This window comes from Petaurus breviceps, unplaced genomic scaffold, assembly GCF_028583685.1.
Source record: "Petaurus breviceps papuanus isolate PSGF00001 unplaced genomic scaffold, PetGlider_PUasm1.0 551, whole genome shotgun sequence".
Taxonomy (NCBI): Eukaryota; Metazoa; Chordata; class Mammalia; order Diprotodontia; family Petauridae; genus Petaurus; species Petaurus breviceps.
The window spans coordinates 26,492,934-26,515,212 of record NW_027186372.1 but is presented as its reverse complement, the minus strand read 5'-3'; the positions used below and the strand labels follow the sequence as shown (position 1 = coordinate 26,515,212).

General features: G+C 37.7%; 1 protein-coding gene across 3 annotated transcripts in view; it reads right to left on the bottom strand.

Moving 5' to 3' along the window:
• Nucleotides 1–205: 205 nt before the first annotated feature.
• The window catches only part of LOC138172730 (hepatitis A virus cellular receptor 1 homolog), a 33,419-nt gene continuing 11,345 nt past the window's right edge, over nt 206–22,279 (bottom strand). For 2 of the 3 annotated variants that reach the window (XM_069102505.1, XM_069102506.1), the window contains exons 3-7: nt 19,521–19,610; nt 13,678–13,733; nt 8,584–8,692; nt 4,175–4,211; nt 206–2,511 (exon numbers count right to left, since the gene is read on the bottom strand). In XM_069102505.1, the coding sequence (XP_068958606.1) occupies nt 2,310–2,511; nt 4,175–4,211; nt 8,584–8,692; nt 13,678–13,733; nt 19,521–19,610 (494 nt within the window). In that variant the 3' untranslated portion in view covers nt 206–2,309. The remainder of the gene's footprint in view (nt 2,512–4,174; nt 4,212–8,583; nt 8,693–13,677; nt 13,734–19,520; nt 19,611–22,279) is intronic. The other variant, XM_069102507.1, reaches the window with a different exon arrangement.

The window sequence follows — 22,279 nt, the reverse complement described above, 5'->3', positions numbered from 1 at the left end:
TGTCAGTCTATTTACAGCATAGAGCTTCTCTTCACAACTTCTAGTTAGATTATAGCTTACTTATAATTATATTGTGATCCTTTTACTATCTTGCATTATAGCTACTTACATTCATACAACATTAAGAGGACCTCTGGTGAGGAAATATTACAATGTTATGGTCTAACTATGTATGCTATTCACAAATTAAGTAAACAAGCCACTCTTTCAAAGGCAAACCCTTTATTTTTGTTTTATGGCCACAATGGGACTCAAATACCTGTTCACAGAATCCATTACAGCACATAATTTTGAAAAATTGTTCAGTCGGATCTATTTTCTTCAGTGAAAGACAGGAGCAGCTTATTTGCAGATACACTTAAATTTAAAGACAAAGACACTGATAACTCCAAATGATATCCTGTCTCAAACCAGCTAAAGGGGTTAAAGACTTGTGAAATGTCATGAATCTAAATGTCGCAGTCTACAATTTTCTTCTTTACAAATATTTCATTCAAAAAAGACTATCAAATCATGAAAGATATTTTTGACTCAGAGAAAAGTTGTTAAACAGATCTTTTTTTTCCTCTTGGCAAGTAATTTCTAAAGAAGCATTGTTAAAGAGGTACATATGAACTGGAGCAGCGAGTTTACTGCTCGAGAGACCACTGGCATCATGATCATCACTATCCAACTTAGTGGGCGGGTAATGTGGACCTCCTACTGTGATGGCCTCCACATAAATACATGGCCCCAAATAATAATGATAATGGTGATGATACCTTTCATTTGCAGAGTGCTTCATTTTTCAAAGGGTTATTATAGCTATTTTCCCCATTGATCATTACAATGACCCTGAGGTGGTCAGAGTAGTTTTACCCATTTGAGAACTGAGAAAATTGTAGTATAAGCTAACTTAGCTATGATTTTGTATCTAATTAGTGATGTAGTTTAAGTCTGATTCCCTCATCCTGTGATCCTTCTATGAGTACCATTTTTGGATCAGTTACATGTTGGCCATCCTTAGAATCAAGTTGGCCCCCTTATTAATGGAGCTGTCATCACCACTGAAATCTCTTCCAAAAGTTGCTACAAATTTCCAGCTTGAAATTAGGACAAGAAAGCATTGCAAAGTACTATCGATAATGGAGAGTCATTGTACATCATATTATTAACACAGGTTCCTAGCAGATGATCTCAGCTTTCAAAATGTTCTAAATAACTAGAAAGAAAATGGTTCTCATTTGAAACCATTCATCACAACAACCATAATAATATCTTCATTGTTCCCTGGATCTGTTTTTCCTACTATACAAATTTGCCCCAGTGAACCAAAAAAATCTAAGCAAATTTTTGAGGAAGGGATAGCAGATTGTCCATAATGTCAATCACCACCTCCCTACACACATGTGTGAGTACACACGCTCTCGAACGCACACACACACACACACACACACACATCCTCTGGCCTTTTCCCCTTATTCATTACATTTTAAAAGCAAATTTGCTAGGGAAAGATGGAAAGAGATTGTCAGTCTAGAGTAGTGATCTCCTCAAACAGCAACAACCTCTATTTCTTTCTAAAAGACCTTTCCTATTGGACACCTCATTCACTGCAGTTTTTCAAGGTAGTTTTTCCTTTCATGGCTCAGACTTATGTGTCTTATGTCAGTTTTTGGCAGCAGGAGGCCAAGACAATTGCAGTTTCTCTACCTTGGATTCATGTTCTTAGTTCCAAGCAATATCCATTGCCTATTAATAGAACTTCTTTGCACACACTGTAGCATAAGCTATGAAAGGCACCCTAGTTTCCTGTAACTATGGAAATGAGCTCTCTGAGTTCCCAGGAAATGAGTTGGCAACAAGCCACATTTGCAAAAGCCAAGAAGGGGAACTGGATCTACCTGTGCTAAAGAAATTGAATTTATGGAAGAGATAAAGCCAGCTGCCTACATAAAAACTTAAGGGAAAATGTAGCAATTGGAATTTACCAAACAAAACTATCCTTTTATTTGCTTTATGGGTTGATTGAAAGCTGCAATGATTGTGTGGCTCTCCAGAAACCCCAAGTTCTCTATGTCTACACATGACACAAAATGGCATAGTTTAAGAGAATTAGTGCCAGATTCAACTCCCATCTTTCTGGCACAACTTGTAGTCTGATAAAGGTGATATTGTTTGGCACCAAGTGAGTTGTATCATCTCCAGAGTCACCATTTATTGTTGCAATTGCTCCTGTCAGGTAGAGATAACACCTAGGAATAGGCCATGAACTTAAAAGAAGGTGAAGTGAACATGGAAAAGGTCAGACGACCTGTCAGTTGAGGATGTTATGGCCAAACTTTGGAGGGCGGCTGTTTCTCACTGCATGTTGGTACAACATAGGGATTCTCCTCTTCAATAATGTAGGCATTTTCCTCCTCAACAATGTAGACATTATCTTCAATTGTGTAGACATTGTCCTCTGCACGGTTGCCATCTTCAGTGGTCGTCCTTACAACTTCATTTTTACTACCGGCCAAGAAAGTCAGACTGCAGAAACAAAATAGTGAATGATAAATAAGGACCTGGGGGGACAAGGAAGTCATCTAACATACAAACCACTTAAAACCTCAAGAGGAAAATTCCCTTTAAACAGTTAAAGTTAAAGTCAAAAAACAGTTAAAGCAGTTAAAGGATACTAAAAGAGACCAGTTGTTAGAAAGCAACCAACCCACTTAGTTTTCCTGAACTGACTTCCTTTTTTTTCTTTCTTTTTATTCTTTATTATATGAAATGGCTTTCTGGGTAGAGGAAAAGAGAAGAATATATTTGGAAATTAAGATGATATTTCCTAGCAGCTAGCCCCCCCAATTAAAAATCCTTTGGCTATGGCAACCCATGAAACAGAGAACTACATAACATTGTCTGTCCTGTGTGGCTCCTTCCACTTTTGCAGCTAAACATAAGGACTGCTCACAAATACCCCCTTGTAGAAACAAAGAAAGGAGTTGGCACAGTTGGTTATTTATTTCAGAAAGCAAAAAGAAACATTATTCCATGTGATAGTTGATCATTTCATTTCATTTTCCAGTCCTGATAAAAAGAAACAGACTCAGAAATGAATGTGATATAATAACAAATATTATTACATTTTTCAAAAATAACCAATTCAATAGAACATATATTAAATACCTACTGTGGGCACCACCAGGTGCAATACATAAGCTCCTGGGTATACAAAGACTAAGTGAAATAATACCTGTCCTCAAGAATCTTATATTCTATTGGGAGGATGTTCTACCAATAAGAATGTGGTGAGTTCATTTTGGGAAGAAGGGGGAAGTACAAGATGAATATAAAAATATGTCCTCAATTCTCCCTCAAATGAATAAAAACAACCTTTTAAAAACAAAAAGCTGAATAGAAACAGAAGCATTGATTGTATGGAGACTGTACTCCACCCCAACCCCCACTCAGAAAAAGTTATTCTCAAATCAAGAGCAAAAGAAAATCTTGATTAACCAGAAGATACTTAAATTTAGCCTTTTAATTGGGATTTAAATGACCCTGAAACTTATTTGTATCTACAAGGATGCAGTTTTAAGACATAAAAGCCCTCTAAATATGAGTAAAATCAACCAGATGTGCAAATCCAGCAGAGAAATCACTCCAAGAGAGCACCAGGTGCAAATTCACCCAAATAGATCCCTATGCCTCCATTCAGTCAAATATCTTGAGTTGCAGTCACACAGTCAAGCTCATGTCTGTTCATTTTGGCTCTGTGGAGACCTGGCTCTAGGCCACTCCAATTTGACCAACTATAGAGACCAGAGCATCTAATTCAATTTCTCACCTCATCACCAAGTGGGCTAGGAGATTCAATTATACTCCCTCTAGCAAAGAGTAACTGCTTGGTTAATCCTGTGACAGTTCTGACACTGTTCCAGAGAAAGGAAGAAGCCAGTGAAAATTACTAAAATAGGGGTGGGTAGGAAAAAAGGCATGCTGGGATGAATTAGGATATTTATTCAGTGGGGGGGAGGAGAGGTTAGTGTGCAAAAAGGAAGAACAAGAAACACGACTGATATTCAATTTTCACTTAAGATAGAACTGTCAGAAACAATTAAGAAAGAAAATGGACTGTTCCACTTCTTCCAGAGGCAACTCTATATACTGAGAGATATGAGTATGCAGAACAATGCCGGAGGCTTACCTTAGAGTTTGTGGATTCTTTCTGTTATAGAAATATCCTAAGTAGGAGGAAAGGAGGGGAAAGAAGGTGTCAAAATCCAAAAAGTGGAAAATTGAACATGTCAGCAAAGCATACAAAATAAGAGAGTTCAAGATTAAACCCTCACAGTATATCTTTCTACAATTGCATCAGGAATCATTTGCATTTTGGACCTGCCTCTGTCACTAATACCTTGAGCAATTTCTCTAAGCCCCCATACACTCATCTATAAAATGAAAACATTGGATTAGAGCTAGGAGTTCTTAACCTGGGGTCTATGAGCTTGTTTTGTTTATGTTGGTTGGTGAATTTGGTTTTCGGTTTTAGTTCTATAACTTCATTTCAGTGTAATTGACTTCCTTTGTAATCCTTTGTGTTTGGATTTTATTTCCTGAAAAGAATATTCTAAGAAGGGATTGATAGGTTGTAGATTACCAAAGGAGTCTATGACACCAAAGAGATAAAGAAGTCCTATATTACTTTTTTTCACCTTTTCTATTTTTCTTGCTTTTTTGTTTCCTTTTGCAACATTGAGAATATGGAAGTGTTTTTCATTACTTCACATGCATGTTGTTGCCGCTGCTGTTGTTGTTCAGTCATTTCAGTAGAGTCTGACTCTCTGTGACCCCATTTTGGGGTTTTCTTGGCAAAGATACTAGAGTGATTTGCCATTTCCTACTCCAGACTTCCCATGAATGGTGGCTATCATATTGTTTGCCTTCTACATGGGTGGGGGAGGGGCAAGAGGAAGAGAATTTGGAACTCAAATTTTTTTTAAATAAATGTTAAGGGGTGGCCAGGTAGCACAGTGAGTAAGAGCACCGGGCTCTAGGGTCAAGATGATCTGGAGATCGAATCCCGGGATCAGACACTTAGCACCCATCCAGAAATACCTGGCCATGTAACCTTGAGCAAGTTACTTAACCCCAATTGCTTAGGGGCAGCCAGGTGACTCAGCTAGTAAGAGCACCGGCTCCAGTGTTGGGATGACCTGGAGATCGAATTCCAGGCTCAGACACTCAGCATCACCCCCAGAAATAACTGGCCGTGTAACCTCGAGCAAGTTACTTAACCCCAATTGCTTAAAATAAAATAAATGTTAAAAATCTTTGAAAGTGTAATTGAGAAATAATGATTTTTTTTATTTAAAAGAAGTCCTGTAGTAGATGATTTTTAAGATCTTTTTTTTTCATACTAACATTCTATGATTATAAACTTCTTGAGAACAAGACCATGCCTTCTAACTCAGGGTTGTGTTGGAAAAAGCTGAAATGACCCCATTGTTAAACTTTCAATGTCAGCATTCATGGAATCAGCAAACATTCTAAAGAAAGACTTGCTTATTATTTTGTTGACTACATAAATGTAAAATGCTAATAATGCAGAATAAAGATAAAATGTTTCTCTATCTGGAGGTGGACAATATTTTTCCTTTGGAAATTCCTTTGGAATTGTTATGGATCATTGAATTGATCAGTGGCTAAGTTTTTCACAGTTGCTTGTCATCACAAGATTGCTATTTCTGTGTACTTTATTCTCCTAGTTTTGCTATGCTTCACTTTGCCTCACTTCATAGGAGTCTCCCCAGGTTTTGCTGAAGCCCATCCCCTTCATCATTTCTTATAGCATAGTAGAATTTCAACATAGTCATTTACCACAACTTGTTCAGCCACTGCCCAATTGATGAGCATCCTCTCAGTTTCCAATTCTTTGCCACCACAAAAAAGAGATGCTATGAATATTTTTGTACATATCAGTCCTTTTCCTATTTCTCAAAAAATCTTTTTAGGGTATCAACCTAGTAGCAGTATGCCCTTTGAGCATAGTTCCATACTGTTCTCCAGAATGGTTCATAACTCTACTGACAATGCATTATTACTTATTTTTCCACATCCACTCCAATATTTGTCATTTTCTTTTTCTGTCATCTTAGCCAATCTGTTAGGTGTGAAATGGTACTTCAGAGTTGTTTTAATGTGCATTTCTCTAATCATTATTGATTGAGATCATTTTTATATGATTTTTGATAGCTTTGATTTCTTCTACTGAGAACTACCTGTTTAAATCCTTTAACTGTTTATTAATTGGAAAATGGCTATTATTTTTATAAATTTGTTTCAACTCCCTACATATTTGAAAAATGAGATCTTTATCAGAGAAATTCACTGTAATTTTTTCCTTGTTGCCTCTTTTTCTCCCAATTTGGCTGCATTGGTTTTGTTTGTGCAAAAAAACCCTTTTAATTTAATGTAATCAAAATTATCCATTTTACTTCCTCTGAGCTTCTCTTTCCTTATTTGGTAATGAACTCTTCCCTTCTCCATTTATCTGTCAAGCATTTTTTCTGTGCTTCTCTAATTTGCATATGTCACAGTTTATGTCTAAATCATGTACCCATTTTGAGCTTATCTTAGTATATGGTGTGAGATGTTGGTCTAGACCTAGGTTCTGAATTTTTTCCCCTGTTTTCTCAACAGTTTTTGTCAAACAGTGACCTGGGATCTTTGGGTTTATCAACTACTACATTACCATGCACACTTGCTTCTGTATGTTATATACCTAATCTATTCTATTGATCAAACATTCTATTTCCTATCTAGTACAAAATTGTTTGGTTATTGCCACTTTGTAGCATAGTTTCATACCTCGTACTGCAGCTAAACTACCTTCCTTACTTTTTTTCGTTGATTCCCTTGATATTCTTGACTTTTTGTTCCTCCAGATGAATTTTGTTATTTTTCCCTAGCTCTATAAAGTAATTCTTTGGCAATCTGTCTGGCATGGCACTGAATAAGTAAATTAATTTAGGTAGTATTGTCATCATTATTATATTAGATTGGCCTACACATGAGCAATTAATATTTCTTCAGTTATTTAGATCTGTTTTTGTGTGAAAAGTGTTTTGCAATTGCGTTCATGATTCCTATATGTGTCTTTGCAGGAAAACTCCCAAATATTTTCTACTGTCTACAGTTATTTTGAATGGAATTTCTCTTTCTATCTCCTACTTCTGGGTTTTATTGGTAATAGATAGAAATGGTAGTAATTTATGTGAGTTTATTTTATATAATTTGATGAAGTTAATTATTTCAACCATATTTTAGTTGACTCTCTAGGGTTCTCTAATTATAACTTCATATCATCTGCAATAGTGATAATTTTGTTTACTTATAGCCTATATTTATTCCTTCAATTTATTATTGCTATAGCTAGCTAATTTAGTCCAATATTGAACAATATTAGGGGTAAGGGAGAATTTTGTTTATCTTATCTTACTTATGCTTATACTTACCCAATCTCATTGGTAAGACTTTTTAGTTTATCCCCTTTATAGATGATTCTTATTTTTAGTTTTAGACAATTATTACTTATTTTTTTAAAAACTCTATTTGTTCCTATGCTTTCTAGTATTTTTGATAGGAATGAGTATTGTATTTTGTCAAATTTCTTCTGCATCTTTTCATATAATCTTGTAGGTTTTGGTGTTTTAGTTATTTTCCTCATTTTTTTTGAGCAATTGGGGTTAAATAACTTGCTCAAGGTTACACCCAGTTGTTTCTGGGTGTGGTGCTAAGTGTCAGAGCCCGGATTCGATCCCCAGGTCTTCCCGACTCTGGAGCTGGTGCTCTTACTCACTGTGCTACCTGGATGCCCCTATTTTTCTCATATTAAACAGGTTATACAATCCTGATATAAATCCAAACTGGTCATAGTACATATTGCCTATGTACTTTTCACCATGGCTAATGCCACTGTAGCCAAAACACATAGCTATGCTGCTTCTGTAGCATCATGCTCTCAGGCAGCCCCAAACCCAGTATGCACAGGTTTCTTTTTCTGTCTTCCTAAGCTGTGACTTGTTCTTAGTTTTCCCTGCTCAAAATTCTGTTTGGCCTTTTTTGTAGTCACTTTGTAGAAAAAGTTTTGGGAAAGGTTTAGCAATTGTGACCTTGCACTCTACCATCTTGAATCTACCCCCATACAAGACATTAATGATAAAATTGGAAACAAAATTAAGAGCATAATAAGGTATAGTATTTGTGTGAGCTTATGGTATAAAATTTGATAAAGTTAATTGTTGTAACCATATTTTAATTGACTCTCTCGGGTTCTCCAAGTATAACTTACGCTTAACATTGTTCTTTAAATAATTGGGTTGATCTATCAAATTTTCAACTAGTGCCTATGACCAGTCTCCAAATTTGATGCCACAACAGTAATTCTATCAGAAGTTTTACACCAAACTTACAGTCTCATAGTAGAAGTCACCATGTGGCTTGATATAATCCCTGATATAAACTCAAAGCCTTTTCTTCTTCTAATCTGGTATCCTTCTAGAAATTAAAGGTTTTTCAGAGCACATCATTGTCAAGAATTTGGAAATGACTTACGTTTCAAAACAAAGACAAGTAAAATCAGAATGAGAAGCAGCCCAACAAAGACACTGACTCCAATGTATATTCCCTTATTATTGGTCACCAACTGGTCATGAAGAAAGACCTGTGAGATACAAAGATACATAATTAAGGTATTGGTGAAACACCTAGAAAGAATTACTTAGGATAGTTATTAGTTGTTTAATGGAATTATTTAATCTCATGTTCCCAAATCAATAAAATAAGTGGGGATAGGGAAGACAAGATTTTTCTCTAAGGTTATTCCAATTCCAAAATTCTAGTTCATAAATTTGAAATTTATAAATATCATGTCTGCCAAGTTATTTCTAAGATGACATTTGTCAAATTCCAACAAGTAGTTATCAAAGACATACTACATGCAAGGCTAGACACTATAGGATTACGGGTAACTAGCAATATTAATCTCATTTGCCAAGGAAGGAACTCAAAACCAAGAGTTAAAGTTATATAAATAAGTGAAATTGGCATATAAGAAGACTAGATGGGAATTAGAAACAAAATCAATGGCCTTATTAAAAGCATGTTAAAGTACTGCTCTTTTTAAGAATTGGACTGATTCTTGGGGCAACTAGGTGGCACAGTGAATAGAGCACCAGCCCTGGAGTCAGGAGGACCTGAGTTCAAATCCAACCTCAGACACTTGACACTTACTAGCTGTGTGACCTTGGGCAAGTCACTTAACCCCAATTGCCTTGCCTTCCCCCCTCCAAAAAGAAGAAAAAAAGAATTGGACTGACACCCAATTAATCAAACCTGATTCTCACTGCAAAAAATCACACCAAATTTACCAAGGATTGGTCCACTTCCTCTCTTGTGAAATTATAGGTATGTGGGATATCATAAGTATTTTTAAAGATCTTGCATATTCATTGATCATGAAGATAAATAAGACAAGGCCCCTTTCCTTAAAGGGCTTACAATCTAGAATAGCTGTTGTTCAGTCATTCGGTTGTATTCAATTCTTTGTGACCCCATGAACTATATAGCACACCAAGTCCTTCTATCCTTCACTATCTCTTGAAGTCTGTCCAAGTTCATGTTCATTGTTTCCATGACACTCTCTATCCATCCGCTCTTCTGCCATACACTTAATGAGTCCTGTCTTCTCATTATATGGTCAAAATATTTAAGGTTTAACTTCAGTATTTGACCTTCCTGTGAATAAGCTGAATTAATTTCTTTTAAGTATTGACTGATTTGATCTCCTCTCTGTCTAAGGAACTCTCAAAAGTCTTCTCCAGTACAATTCAAGTGTCAAGTCTGTGGTCCTCTCGTACATTGCTACTACAAAAACCTTAGTTTTGACTAGATGGGCCTTTGTCAGCATGGTGACATCTCTGCTTCTTTAGTATGCTTTCCACATTTGTCATAGCTTTCCTGCCACAGAGGAAGTGTTCTCTGGGTTTGTTTGTTTCTAATTTCATAGCTGCAGTCACCATCTGCAGTGATCTTTGAGCCTAAGAAGATAAAATCCGACACTGCTTCTATCTCATCTCCCTCTGTTTGCCAGGAAGTGATGGGACCAGTTACCAAGATCTTATATGCACAAATAAATAATACTTAATAGGGGAGGAAAAGGGAGAGGATAATAAGCATTTGTACTATGCCTACTATGCGTCAGGAGCTATACTAAGTGCTTCACAGTATATAAAAGAGGTACAAGCAAAGTATTGTGAGAGTTCAAAAGAGGAAGAGATCATTTCTACCTGGGAGTCAGATATGGTGGAAATCAGTAAAGGCTAACATAGAGGAGACAGCATTTTAACTGGAACTAAAAGGATGGCAAGGATTTCAGTTAATGGAGATATCCTAGAAACAAGGAATACCACAACAAGAACAAAGGCACATATGAAGAAAAATGCTGAAAATATTCAAAACAGGCCAGCCTGTCTGGAAAACAGGTCACAAGAAGAAAACAGAAGGAGATAAGACTGGAAAGCAGGATCAGATTGTGAAAGGTCTTGGGTAAAAAGCTTAGCTACCAATAGTAGGGGAGAAAAATGCCCACACAATGTGTGTGTGTGTGTGTGTGTGTGTGTGTGTGTGTGTATTGCTATTTGTGGCAGTTTTATTATTGAACTGTGAAGGACATTTCATATTTTCTCTAGAGTGTGCATGGCCCTTTTCTTGAGAATAATCCACAATAACCTTATAAATCATTAATATCTCAAAGCCCAGAGTTCCCATTTAAGTGTGTGTTAATTGTGTTTTTCCTAAAATAATTGGTGTATTTCCAAAAGATGAGGATTTCACACTGAGGGTTAGGGTTGCCGCACAACGTGACAAATCTATTTGCATGTATGACTACAAAGTATGTGGTTTCAAGGACTCTGCTAATCTGGAGTTTCATCTGGAAATAGGAAAGAAGGATTGAATCCATTAGGACTCTTCACAGAAAGACAGGACTAGATGGGACCTCAAGGAGCCTAAATCATCACTTCCTGGCCAGGGGGATATAGTTTTTCTACCTATGTTCCTACAATATTCTGAAATTCATTACTCCTCTTTCCCAATTTTTTACCAAAAAAAAAAAAAAATGGAGTATAGAAGTTGTGGTGAGCATGGTTAAAAATAAGGGGAGGGGAGATCTCCTAGCAGAGAAGCAAAGGACAAGTGGTACATTGAGACAGATATTTTCAGACATGGCCAACATGGGAATTTCTTTTTATGTGATTACACTTGTTTGTTATAAGGGAGGACTCTTATAGGAGGGTGAGGAGGAATTATTGGAGAATGATGTTAATACTAAAAAGAATCACTAAGGGGCGGCCAGGTAGCACAGAGAGTAAGAGCACTGGCCCCAGTGTCGGAATGACCTGGGGATCGAATCTGGGCTCAACCACTTAGCACCCACCCAGAAACACCTGGCCATGTAACCTTGAGCAAGTTACTTAACACCAATTGCTTTAAAAAAAAAAAGAATCACTAAAATAGGGAAGAGAAGAAACTTCAGAACAAAATACAAACAAGAAGAACAGTGTTGGAACTACCATGCTGAATTTGAAATATACATAAAAAGCTATAAACAATACACAGATCTCCTGTTCTTTTGTATAGGGGAATGTTGTGTTTATTGATTATATAATTTTAAATATAGTTTTTAAGAGAAAGGTGTGCAATTGAGTGTGCATACACACTTAAACAGGTATTTGTAGCCTCCCATCAGGTCTTGTGAATGGCACAGAGGGGTAGAGTAGAGAGTCTGGAACCAGAGGCACTAAGTTCAAATTCTATCTGTCACCTGTGTGACTTTGGAAAAGTCATATAATGTCTTTGGGCTTTGGTTTCTCCATCTATAAAAGGAGAAGTTTAAGGTAACCACTTCTCTTAACCTAAGGTCTCTTCCAACTCTATAAACTATGATCTCATGAGCCAAAAAATGATGAATCTTTTTGTCCCTTTAAACAAAGTATACAAGATATTAAATACAGCCTGTTCTTGATGATTCAAGGTCATCATTATACATTATTGATTAGCAATTATTTATGTATATGATTTATTCTTAAATTAGACTGGAATTTTTGAGGAGAGGACCTCTGTCTTTTCTCTACCTAACCTAGTCCATAGAATAGAGCTCTGCACATAGTAGGGATTGAATAAATATTTGTTGAATTTAATTGTTGTAAGTTAATTTCTGGATATATCTCCATTAATCCCATAAGAATAGGAGGAAAGAGACACAGTTATTCAGAACTCATGACCCAGATGGTAAAAACTCAAAATTCAGTTTTACTCATGAAGCTCACCACTTATTACCCCCCAAATACTTTTATTTTAAACAGTTTGGATAAAAATCTGTGTTACCTATTTCCCTTTTTAAATATTCTAAATACAATTTAACCATCAGTGACTATAGACTATCCTTATAAATATCAATTATTATACAGTATTGCAATGGTCTCAGGGTTTATTTATTAAGGTGTGCCCCCTCCATTTGTCCCTACTGCAAATAGTCCTGTGCCATTAGGCTTCTTGAGTTTTTTGTCTGCTTTTTGGTAGTTTTTCTGTCTTGTCACCATCAATAATCATACTGTGCTTCTCTGCCCCTTAATAATGCACTTAGCCTTCGAAATTCCTGTTCCCAGTTTGATGAAAGCTGGGAAACCTGAAAATCATGTTTTTTGCTGTTGCTTTTTAGTAATTTGTCACATCCAGCTCTTGGTGTTCTCATTTGGAGTTTTCCTGGCAAAAATACTAGAGTATTTTGCCATTCCCTTCCCCAGTTCATTTTACAGATGAGGAAACTGAGGCAAACAGGAGTAAGTGACTTGTCCAGGATCACAAAGCTAGTGTCTGAGTCCAGGTTTGAACTCAGGTCTTCCTGACTCCAGAACCAGCATTCTATCCACTATACCACATAGTTGCCCTAAACCATGCTAAGTAGAATTATATAAAAATAAAAAGTAGAAATGAGTTGTACGTGAAGAACTAAAAGGTTTCTCCTATCAATAAAGTGTATGAGCTTTAATGTAGGAGTTTTATTCACTGCTCTGTGACTTTTGTTTAACTCTTTCTGAATTCCTGACTACATATTCTGATAGCTAATACAAACAGATGAGATAATTCTGGGACCATAAGGAGAGAACTAAAATTCATTTATGCCTTGGAAAATAAATGTGTCAAAAGGTCAAGGAAGATGAATCTAAAAGACTACAACTGACAAGCTTTAAGACAATCAACTTAGGGCAGTTAGGTGGTTCAGTAAATAGAGTACCAGCCCAGGAGTCAGGAGAACCTGAGTTCAAATCCCACCTCAGACACTTAACACAAAACTAGCAGTGTGACCTTGGGCAAGTCACTTAACCCAATTGCCCTACCTCCCCCCCCAAAAAAAAATGAAAAAATAAGGAGATAATCAACTTGATCTTCCAAACTCCCAAGAGAGGCCTTAAAAATAATTACATTTCCAGTGAGGCTCATTGTCACTGGGAGCCAGGAGGGTGTCACTAAATGAGCTGCTTCGCCAAGAACCATCCCTTGTGCTCAATTTATTTGTAGGGAATACTTTAGGTACAGGAGAAACTGGTTGATAATTGCCATTGGGAGTAGGAGGAACTATTTACTTACCGTTTTGTTTTCATACTGGTAGCCTTCTGAAGTCCCTGTCACTGTGTCATTCACTCCTGAAAGAAAGGAAATGTCAATTAGATTAACTAAGAAAGCTTGACTTTCTACTAACAGACTCTGAGTAACTAGAAAGAAGCATAACTCTCTGTTGATGCATACAGAGTAGAATAGATGACCGCAATATTAGGTCAAATGCTACAGTCACACTTGAGTTAGACATATATTTAACCTTTAAGATAACCACAATTTTCACATCAACCAAAAAGCCATCAACGGCACCCCAGGGAAACTTTCCAAAAGCATATGCAAAGTACAGAATAATACAACTCAGAATGAATATTACTCAGCTTAGATTTATTAGTGTAACTAAAAGATACCGCCAAATTGGAACTTACCTCTTAAATTAAATCTCTTTGAAAAGAAATAGGTCATATTGTTAACAGTAGAGGTACTGACCTTAGATAAGTTAATTCCTCTAAAACTCACCTTTCTCCTCTATAAAATGAGGGCAATAGTAATACTTTACCTCACAGAGCTGTTGTGAATGAATCTATGGCCTTAAAATTTTTTTAAATGTAAGCTATCTGTATTTTGTATGGAGTCTTATTGCATTCTATCCAATACTCCAATTTCAAATGAATAATACTCACATTTATGTAACAATGGTGACTATGGGACAGGAGTCACTTCATTCATTCATTTAAAAGTGACTTTTCATAATTTGCTACTCAAATCAAGGAAAAAGTCTCCATCCTATGTAAGATTATTCCCAGACAATGAAAGAATCACCAGACCAAATAAAATTATTTAACCAAGACATAAAGCAATGTAAATGGCCAGGGTAAATCAAATAATAAAATAACTCCCAAAGAGAATCTAATCTTAATTTCAACATTCATCTCCACTAATTCTATCAGAATAGGAGGAGAGAGACATAATCTATTCAGAACTCATGACCCAGATGGTAAAAACTTAAAATTTGGTCCCTTCTTACTCATGAAGCTGATTATCTTTGGGAGCAGGCTAGAGATCTGTGAAGCCTCTTGCTTTGACTCAAGGTTCATTAGGATTTTGCCAGGGGTCCTGGATTCAGGGAGGCCATGTGTTTTTCCTTCTGTCTCTCCACTCCCAACTGCATCCTACCATTTGTTTCTCCAATCTGCTTGTTCCTACTTCTCTCACTTCTATCCCATCACCATATGGCTCCCTGCTTGCAGCTGCTGAGGAATGCCCTAAAACTCCCCTTCTCCATACAGTCTCCATCTATTTTCTTTCTTATCCATGTTGAAGTTACATCTAGACACAAGGTTAGAAAAGAACCTGACTTCCTAGAGCTTTCACCAATAAATGGAACTTTTCTTCCTTTGTCTCTAAGGGAACCCAAAGCTACATGGGAAAATTTCCCTCATGGCAGCCTGCTAAGTTATACTTTAAAGTTCACAAAGAATCTTCTTGCTAACAACTTGAGGTATAGATAGTGTAGCTATTATTAACCCCATTTTACAAATGAGAAAATTGAGTCTTAGGGAGGGAAAGTCACCTAAAATCACTTACTTAGTAAGTATCATAGCTGGGAACCAAACCAAGGTCTCTTGATTGTCAAGAGAATTATCTTTCTTCAGTGCTATACTGCCAGAAAAATAAAGATCTTATGTCTTCCAGGGACCATGGCTTCTAGCTCTACATCTATGGCAGTGATGACAGATATATACATCAGATAGCAGAATAGGCTTTCACTTTATTTTCAAGGTATTATTTTGGAAAATTCACAGATTTACAAACTAGCCCATGATCTCAAAATGTATATCATACATATCATCCTTAAGTGGAGGAAGGGAATTATGATTCTATATGCAACCCCAACTTTGGTAGTCTCTCACACAGAGACTATATACTGTTACTGTATCTTTAAGAAAGAATGCAATAAGAGGCAGGTATGTGGTGCAGTGAATAGAACACCGGCTCTGGACTCAGGAGGACCCATTCAAATTTGACCTCAAACACTTGACATTTAACTAGCTGTGTGACCTTGGGCAAGTCACTTAACCCCAATTGCCTTTCCTTCTTCCCCCCCCCAAAAAAAAAAGAATGGAATCTTAGATACTTGTAAAACCATAATTCTGTAGGTACCTATCATGGCTAAAGAGAGATGAATGAGGCAAAGAGATGAAGAGACTATTAGAGAGATTTTGGCTCACCACCCTAAGAAAGTTGAATGAAGAAACTTTGTTTCCAGAACTCAGCAATGATTAGGTGACTATAGCTATAATCTTCCTCAGAGTCAAAATGTTGCAAATAGTTATTTGTTGCATTATTGTGTTGCACTAACGAATTATATCAATAGCAAACTTAATGCTTAGGAAAATTAGTGAGGAAATTAGAGTTTGAAAAAAGAAATGAGCAAAACCTTAGGGGAAAAGAGGTTTCACTAATTTATTCAATAAACTTTTGTAGGGTCTCAATGTTAATTGATTAATTTTAGAAATTTATAAAGAAATTTCAGAACATATCCCTTGATTGCTTAATACCTGTAATGGGAAGGGGAATTTGAAGATCTTCCCTTCTTTGAAAGTAAACTCTTCCCCCAATAGGCTGAATGTAGAGACACGGAGCCTGTGGTGGGAGGAGTTTGCTGAAGGGTGAAGCAGAGCCACAGAAAGCTGGGAGTCAGAGCTAGAGAGATGGTGGGAGAGCAAAGACACTCAGGCAAGGAGATAGAGAAGTTTGTGAGTGAATATTTATCTTATATTGGTTTGTGGCAAGGTTAAAGGATGCTGTGGCTCTCTGTGTTCTGGTTTGTTAATTTCTTTACTACTATGATAGAATCAGCTTACTGGTTTGAGGATCCAGTTTTCTGGTGGCTAAATAAATGTTTTGCTTCTGTCTTCTATATGGAGAGTTTGTTATATTTTGTGATAAAGCAACATGTGAGAATTCTAGTCACAGTCTTTATCGTGATCGTGGGTGCTATAAATACAGCACTGGCACTACAACACCTGAGATGAGAGAACTAGTAAGGTAATATATCAAATAACAGGTAAAGAAAGATGAAGATCCTCCTTATGTTAAATATGAGTCATAGCCTCTTCAACCTCCCTAACACATAAAGTCCCCTTCTCATACCTCAGTCTTTTAAATGGTGGTAACACAACCATTTAAAGGCAAACCATAACCACTCTTTAAATAAATGGTTGGCCTTCAAGAGTTTCAGCAGTCAAAAAAGAAATCATTACTCTGTAGCCAGCACAGTATAAGATCTCTGACCTGTGCTAGACTGGTCTTTGATGACAGCCTTACAGTCCTTCACTAGGTTCATGCACAAAACTTTCCCAGTTTCATAGGACCTGCCAGAGGTTGAGCTCTGCTGGCAAACACAACCTTTAAGAACCCAGCATCACAACCACATCACAATGAAGTATGAGAGGAAGACTTTAGTAGAAAAGAAAATCCTCTAACTATAGAAAATGTGATGTTAATTCAATGCAAACAAGACTACAATCAAATCGAAAATCCCATTTCAGTTCCTTATGACTATCTCCTAGTTTTAAGTTTCTACCTGTCTTGTGCCTAGTGCCCCATGGAGTCTAATGAAACTTGAATGCTATAATCCAGTGCTAATTCTAATTCTGCCATTAACAAACTCTCTGACTTTTCATCTCTCTGGCCAGTTTCTTCCTGTGTGAAGTGAGAGGGTTAGACCAGATGATTTCTGAGGTCTCTTGTGGTCTGGGGTTTTATAGCCAACTGAAGCACAGTTTAGTAAGAACTTGTCCTTGATCCATTGACTATAATAGTGATTCAAATACATCATCAGTTTTAGAGAAGCACCATGGCCCAAAGGAAACAAGACTGGTTTGGAAGTCAAAGAACGTGGACTCAGATGTCAGCTATGACTTTTGTAACTTTAGGTAACCTCTGTGGGTTTTCATTTCTTTTATAAAATAAAAAGGCTGGACTAGGTGGCCTTCTAACTTTAAATCTATGATCCTGTCTTCAGCAAGACAACTTTTTTTCTGACAGATTTTAGAGAATGATGTCCACCCTCCTGATCCCACATTTGCCCTCTCCACAACATTGAATTTTTTTTTGGGGGGGGGGGGGGAAGGAAGCAAACAGAGTTAAGTGACTTGCTCAAGGTCACACAACTAATAAATGTCAAGTGTCTGGGGTCAAACCTGAGCTCAGGTCTTCCTGATTCCAGGGTCACTGTTCCACCTAGCTGCCCCTAAAAGGATTGCATTCTAAGGGCTACTGTCACTTTCTATGCTGTTGTTTAACCCATTTCCATGTGACTATTTTGTACTCATGTCAGGAGGAATTAGGTTCAAATGTCCAGAGCAAAATGCCATTTCAATTGTTTTGAGTGAAGAAAGTTCTGAATGTTTTTAGTTTAGGGCCCTTTTAATTGAACAGAGATGGGTAGAATAGTGTAGAAGACAAAGCTAATTTCAAATCTTAGACAACCTGGTTTCATAACACATGCTAGCTCTGTACCTCCAGCCTCAACTTACTTAATCTCTCAGTGCTCTCAATAACTCCCTAAACCTATAAGCTGTACAGATTTGTTGTTGTCTTTGTTTTTGTTAAGTTGTTTGATTGTATCTTACTCTTCAAGACCCCATTTAGGGTTTTCTTGGCAGACATTGGAGTGGTTTGCCACAAACTACTTGCAAACAGGGTTAAACCCAGGGTCACACAACTAGTAAGTGTCTGAGACCAGATTTGAATTCAAAAAGACAAGTCTTCCCAACTACTACAACTGCCCAATACTCTATCCACTGAACCACTTAGCTACCTGCAGAAAAGATACCAACTTTTCCAGAAGTTTCCTCACCAAGGAATTCCCAATAACTAGAGTAGGCACTATATAAATGTGTGTTCCATTCCCTTCCTATAATGGTGAGATCACAGTTCCAGTCTTTATCCCTTTAATTGGGATCGTTTCCCAGAAAGGATGGGATCCCAGGCACATTTGCTAAGATACCACAAGGCTTCCTTTTCCCTATACAATTTAGCAACCCTAGTGTAAGGGTTATGGGATTTAAAGATCTTCCATGCCCCGTTGGACTTGCTGACGTAGCAGGAAGGGGCGGAGCAAGAGGAAGCGGAAGCCAAGCTAGCGTTCCTTCGGTGGCTGGCGGTGGTGGTGACGGCGGCAGCAGCAGAGGCAGTGGCAGCGCGAAGCCCTTTTTGAGTTAGAACTGCTAAGGACTTTCTGCTAAGGACTCCTGCTGAGGACTGCCAGGGGCCGGAGCTGCTGGGAGCGCTCTTCCAGGACGCTGGGTGGTTGCTGTGAGTGGGGAGAGGAGGACCTTTGCCTGAGGTAGCCTGTTCTGTTTTAAAGGCTTAAAAATGTGGGTGCTTTCTACTTTATCTACCTGTGCCAATGTCATAACTACTCTGATGGCTTTCACTTTCTGGTTTTGGGACTCAGTCTTTTGGTATCTTAATAAATTTTCTAGTTTATTTCCTCATATGGCAAACATGACGTATTTTCTAATGGATAATTATATCAGCATATTTGTAATCTCTATAGGCATTGTGAATATGGCATTGCTGATACACCTAGCATGTAAGAAGTTTTACATATATGTGGACCATATAGCCACCTCACTTTTTGTAGATATAACATAAATGGATGGACATGCAAATTTATGATACATAGCAAAACTTTCAAGTGTGTTACTTACTTCAGGATAATCCACCAAATTGATGTGAATGGAACCATACCAATTACCCATCGGTATGTACCTACACATTAGCAGTTGAGTTCTTCATATGTGTTCAAACAGACCACGGTTTATCTTGTTTTATGTGAATAACATAAGGGGAGAAATCATTACCAATTGGGATATTAGGCTGTGTCCAGATTTTTCCATCTGATGTTTCTGAGGGTCTGGTTGTCACTATGTCCGAAACGGGAGTAGAAGAAACTACCAGAACAAAAGAAACAGTCTATCAGAGAACATTGTTATAGCCCTAGGAATGTCTCCCAAATTTGTCTTTTCCATTTTCCCCAAAGCCACTAGTATCTGTCTCCCTCACCTCATACTCTCCATCACCCAGGAAATTATGACCTTTTCTCTATAGTTCCCAATTTTCTCTTTCCTAAACTTGACATGTTCTGTTAACTAGCACATACTCTGTCCTTTCTTTTCCTTAGACTACCTCCTTCCTGCCTCCCCTCAAAAAGATCATCTCTTTTGGGGTGCATACAGGAAGGTCTTCTTCCTTGTTAACCTTTTCCTCTATCATGTTCAGGTGTGACTTTTCCTTTCAGACAAGAACTCTCCAAGGCCAAAGAGCAAGGGTTTGCATCAACATCATCCTCCTTTCTCTGTTCCTTTGTAAGTCACATATCAATTCCCACCCTCCCTTCCTCCTCCCTATACCCCTTTTCAAATTCAATTTCCCCACCTCCCCTCCTTCCAGGAGCTTCACCAGGTGGCAAATGACCACCATATTTGTAGGCCTGGTCTTTCTACTCTCAAGAAACTTTCTTTGTTGACCTTGACTCTAGGTTTTTCTTTCTTAAGACCTCAGAGGCCATCTAATCCAGCTCCCTCATTTTATGGATTTGAAAATAGAGGCCCAGAAAGGTTAAGTGACTTGCCTAGGCCTACATGGGAAGGCAGGAGCAAAATAAGTATTTGAACCCCAATACTCTAAGGGAGGGAAGGTATAAACACCAGTGTGCCAAGCACTGTGCTAAATGCTTTACAAACAGTATCTCATTAAACCCAAGAATTATTGTTCCTTTCACTGTACTATGGGCCCTCCTCTTCTTCCTCTTTGCCCCTGGGAGAATACCAGAAGTAAGTTCCTTACGTATCTTTAATTTTTTCCACTCTAGTTATTACTTCCCTTTCTCTAATTTGCCTTCTCCTCCACCCCTCCCCCTCAATTGTCTTTCTTCTTCTTTATGTCTCTTTCCTTGCCATCCTTGATATAACCTATTCCCTTCTGTGTAGCCTGGGCATAGCTTGGCTTTCAATTTGATTGGCTCCCTTCACTCTGTTTGATTAATTCCTCTTTCATCATGTGGAAGCATATTAAAAACCTCCTTTTTATTTCAATAGGAAATTACAAAATAATATTTCTCTATTCTAAAAGACCTTTTCATATTTGTACTAAAAAAGGTAGGGGAGAAGGGGTGCAGGCTGCTTATGAGGAAATAGAAATGGATCAAGAGTAGAGACTCAAGTTCCAACAGAGAAGTCTTCCAGTGCATCTTCTTTCAGTTCAATCACTCCCCAGCCCAGAGGAAGTGGCCAAGGAAACACCAAAGGAAGTTGGCCTTTATTCCATTCAAAAGAAAGAGCTCTCTTCTATTATTCAGAAGTGATATTGATCACAGGGAAGAGACCCTTTGAATCCCTGAAGATGGTGGTCCCAGAAGAGAGAGTGTCTACAATTTTGGAGTGTTAACCAGCTCAGTCACACAGTCAACAGGCCTTTATTCAACACCTAGGTGCCAGAAACTGATTAAAGGCCTGGGGATACAAAAGGAAAGAAAAAGAAAAAAAAAACAGACTTTGCCCAGAATAGGTCTCAGCCTAAGGGAGGATACAACTGCAAATAGAAGCAAGATAAATAAAGGATATATTAGAGATAATTTACAGAAGGAAGGCACTACCAATAAGAGGAATGAGAAAAGGCTTGTAAATGGGATTTTAGCTGAGATTGAAGGAAGCCAGGGAAGCCAGGAGGCAGAGATTTCAAAACTATTTGAACATATTATGATCTTTTCCTTGTTCAGTATGCCTATAAGTGTTGCCTCAAATTGTCTTGGTGGGGGGAGTGACATCAGAGGACATGGAGGAACTATGCCAGTTTGGACATCTCTCCCCAAACCAGAAATGGCTTAGATATTAATATTTAGTAATTAATATTACTATTCTTATTTCTGGAAGGTTTATAAAACAGAGAGCAGGATAGTATATTTTTTCTTCTCTCTGCTATTCCCCCAAAGGAAGTCCTAACTATATGACAACCTAATGTTTCAATTTGAGGTGTTCCACCGAGAGGGCCTTCAGAACTATGGTTGCCACACTCTCATCACCCTTTGGAAACCCATTCATTATAGAGAAATCACGTTTTTAACCAGTTTCCAATCTACTCCATTCCATTTCAAATCTCAGTTGCACTAGGCCATACATTGCTCCTGTACAGAAAGTCTTCTTTCTTTCAGCAAAAATCTCCTGATTAGAAACACGGGAACATTACCTGAGCTTTGATCCTTGGTGGTTGTCAATACTGGATGAGTAGAAGTGGAGGATGTTAGGGTTGTCAGCATTGGGGGAGTGGAAGCGAAGGTTGTTAGAGCAGTAACAGCACTGGCTAGTGTTAGAATAAACATTAAAAACAAGGATTAATTAAGCTAAAGCCTGCTTCTTCTGCCTTCTATTGAGAGGCAGCTTTTCCTAGAGCAATGAAAACTGGAAACACCACATGAGTCAATTGACTCTGGTCTCAATGCCCAATTCATGACTTTACAAAAGATTTCTTGATCTCTTAGTTCCTTCCCCACTTTATGTCTTAGGGGGTTCTTCCCCCTTCTTTCTTGTGCCTACAACAATCACACATCTGTGTCGGTACCTTC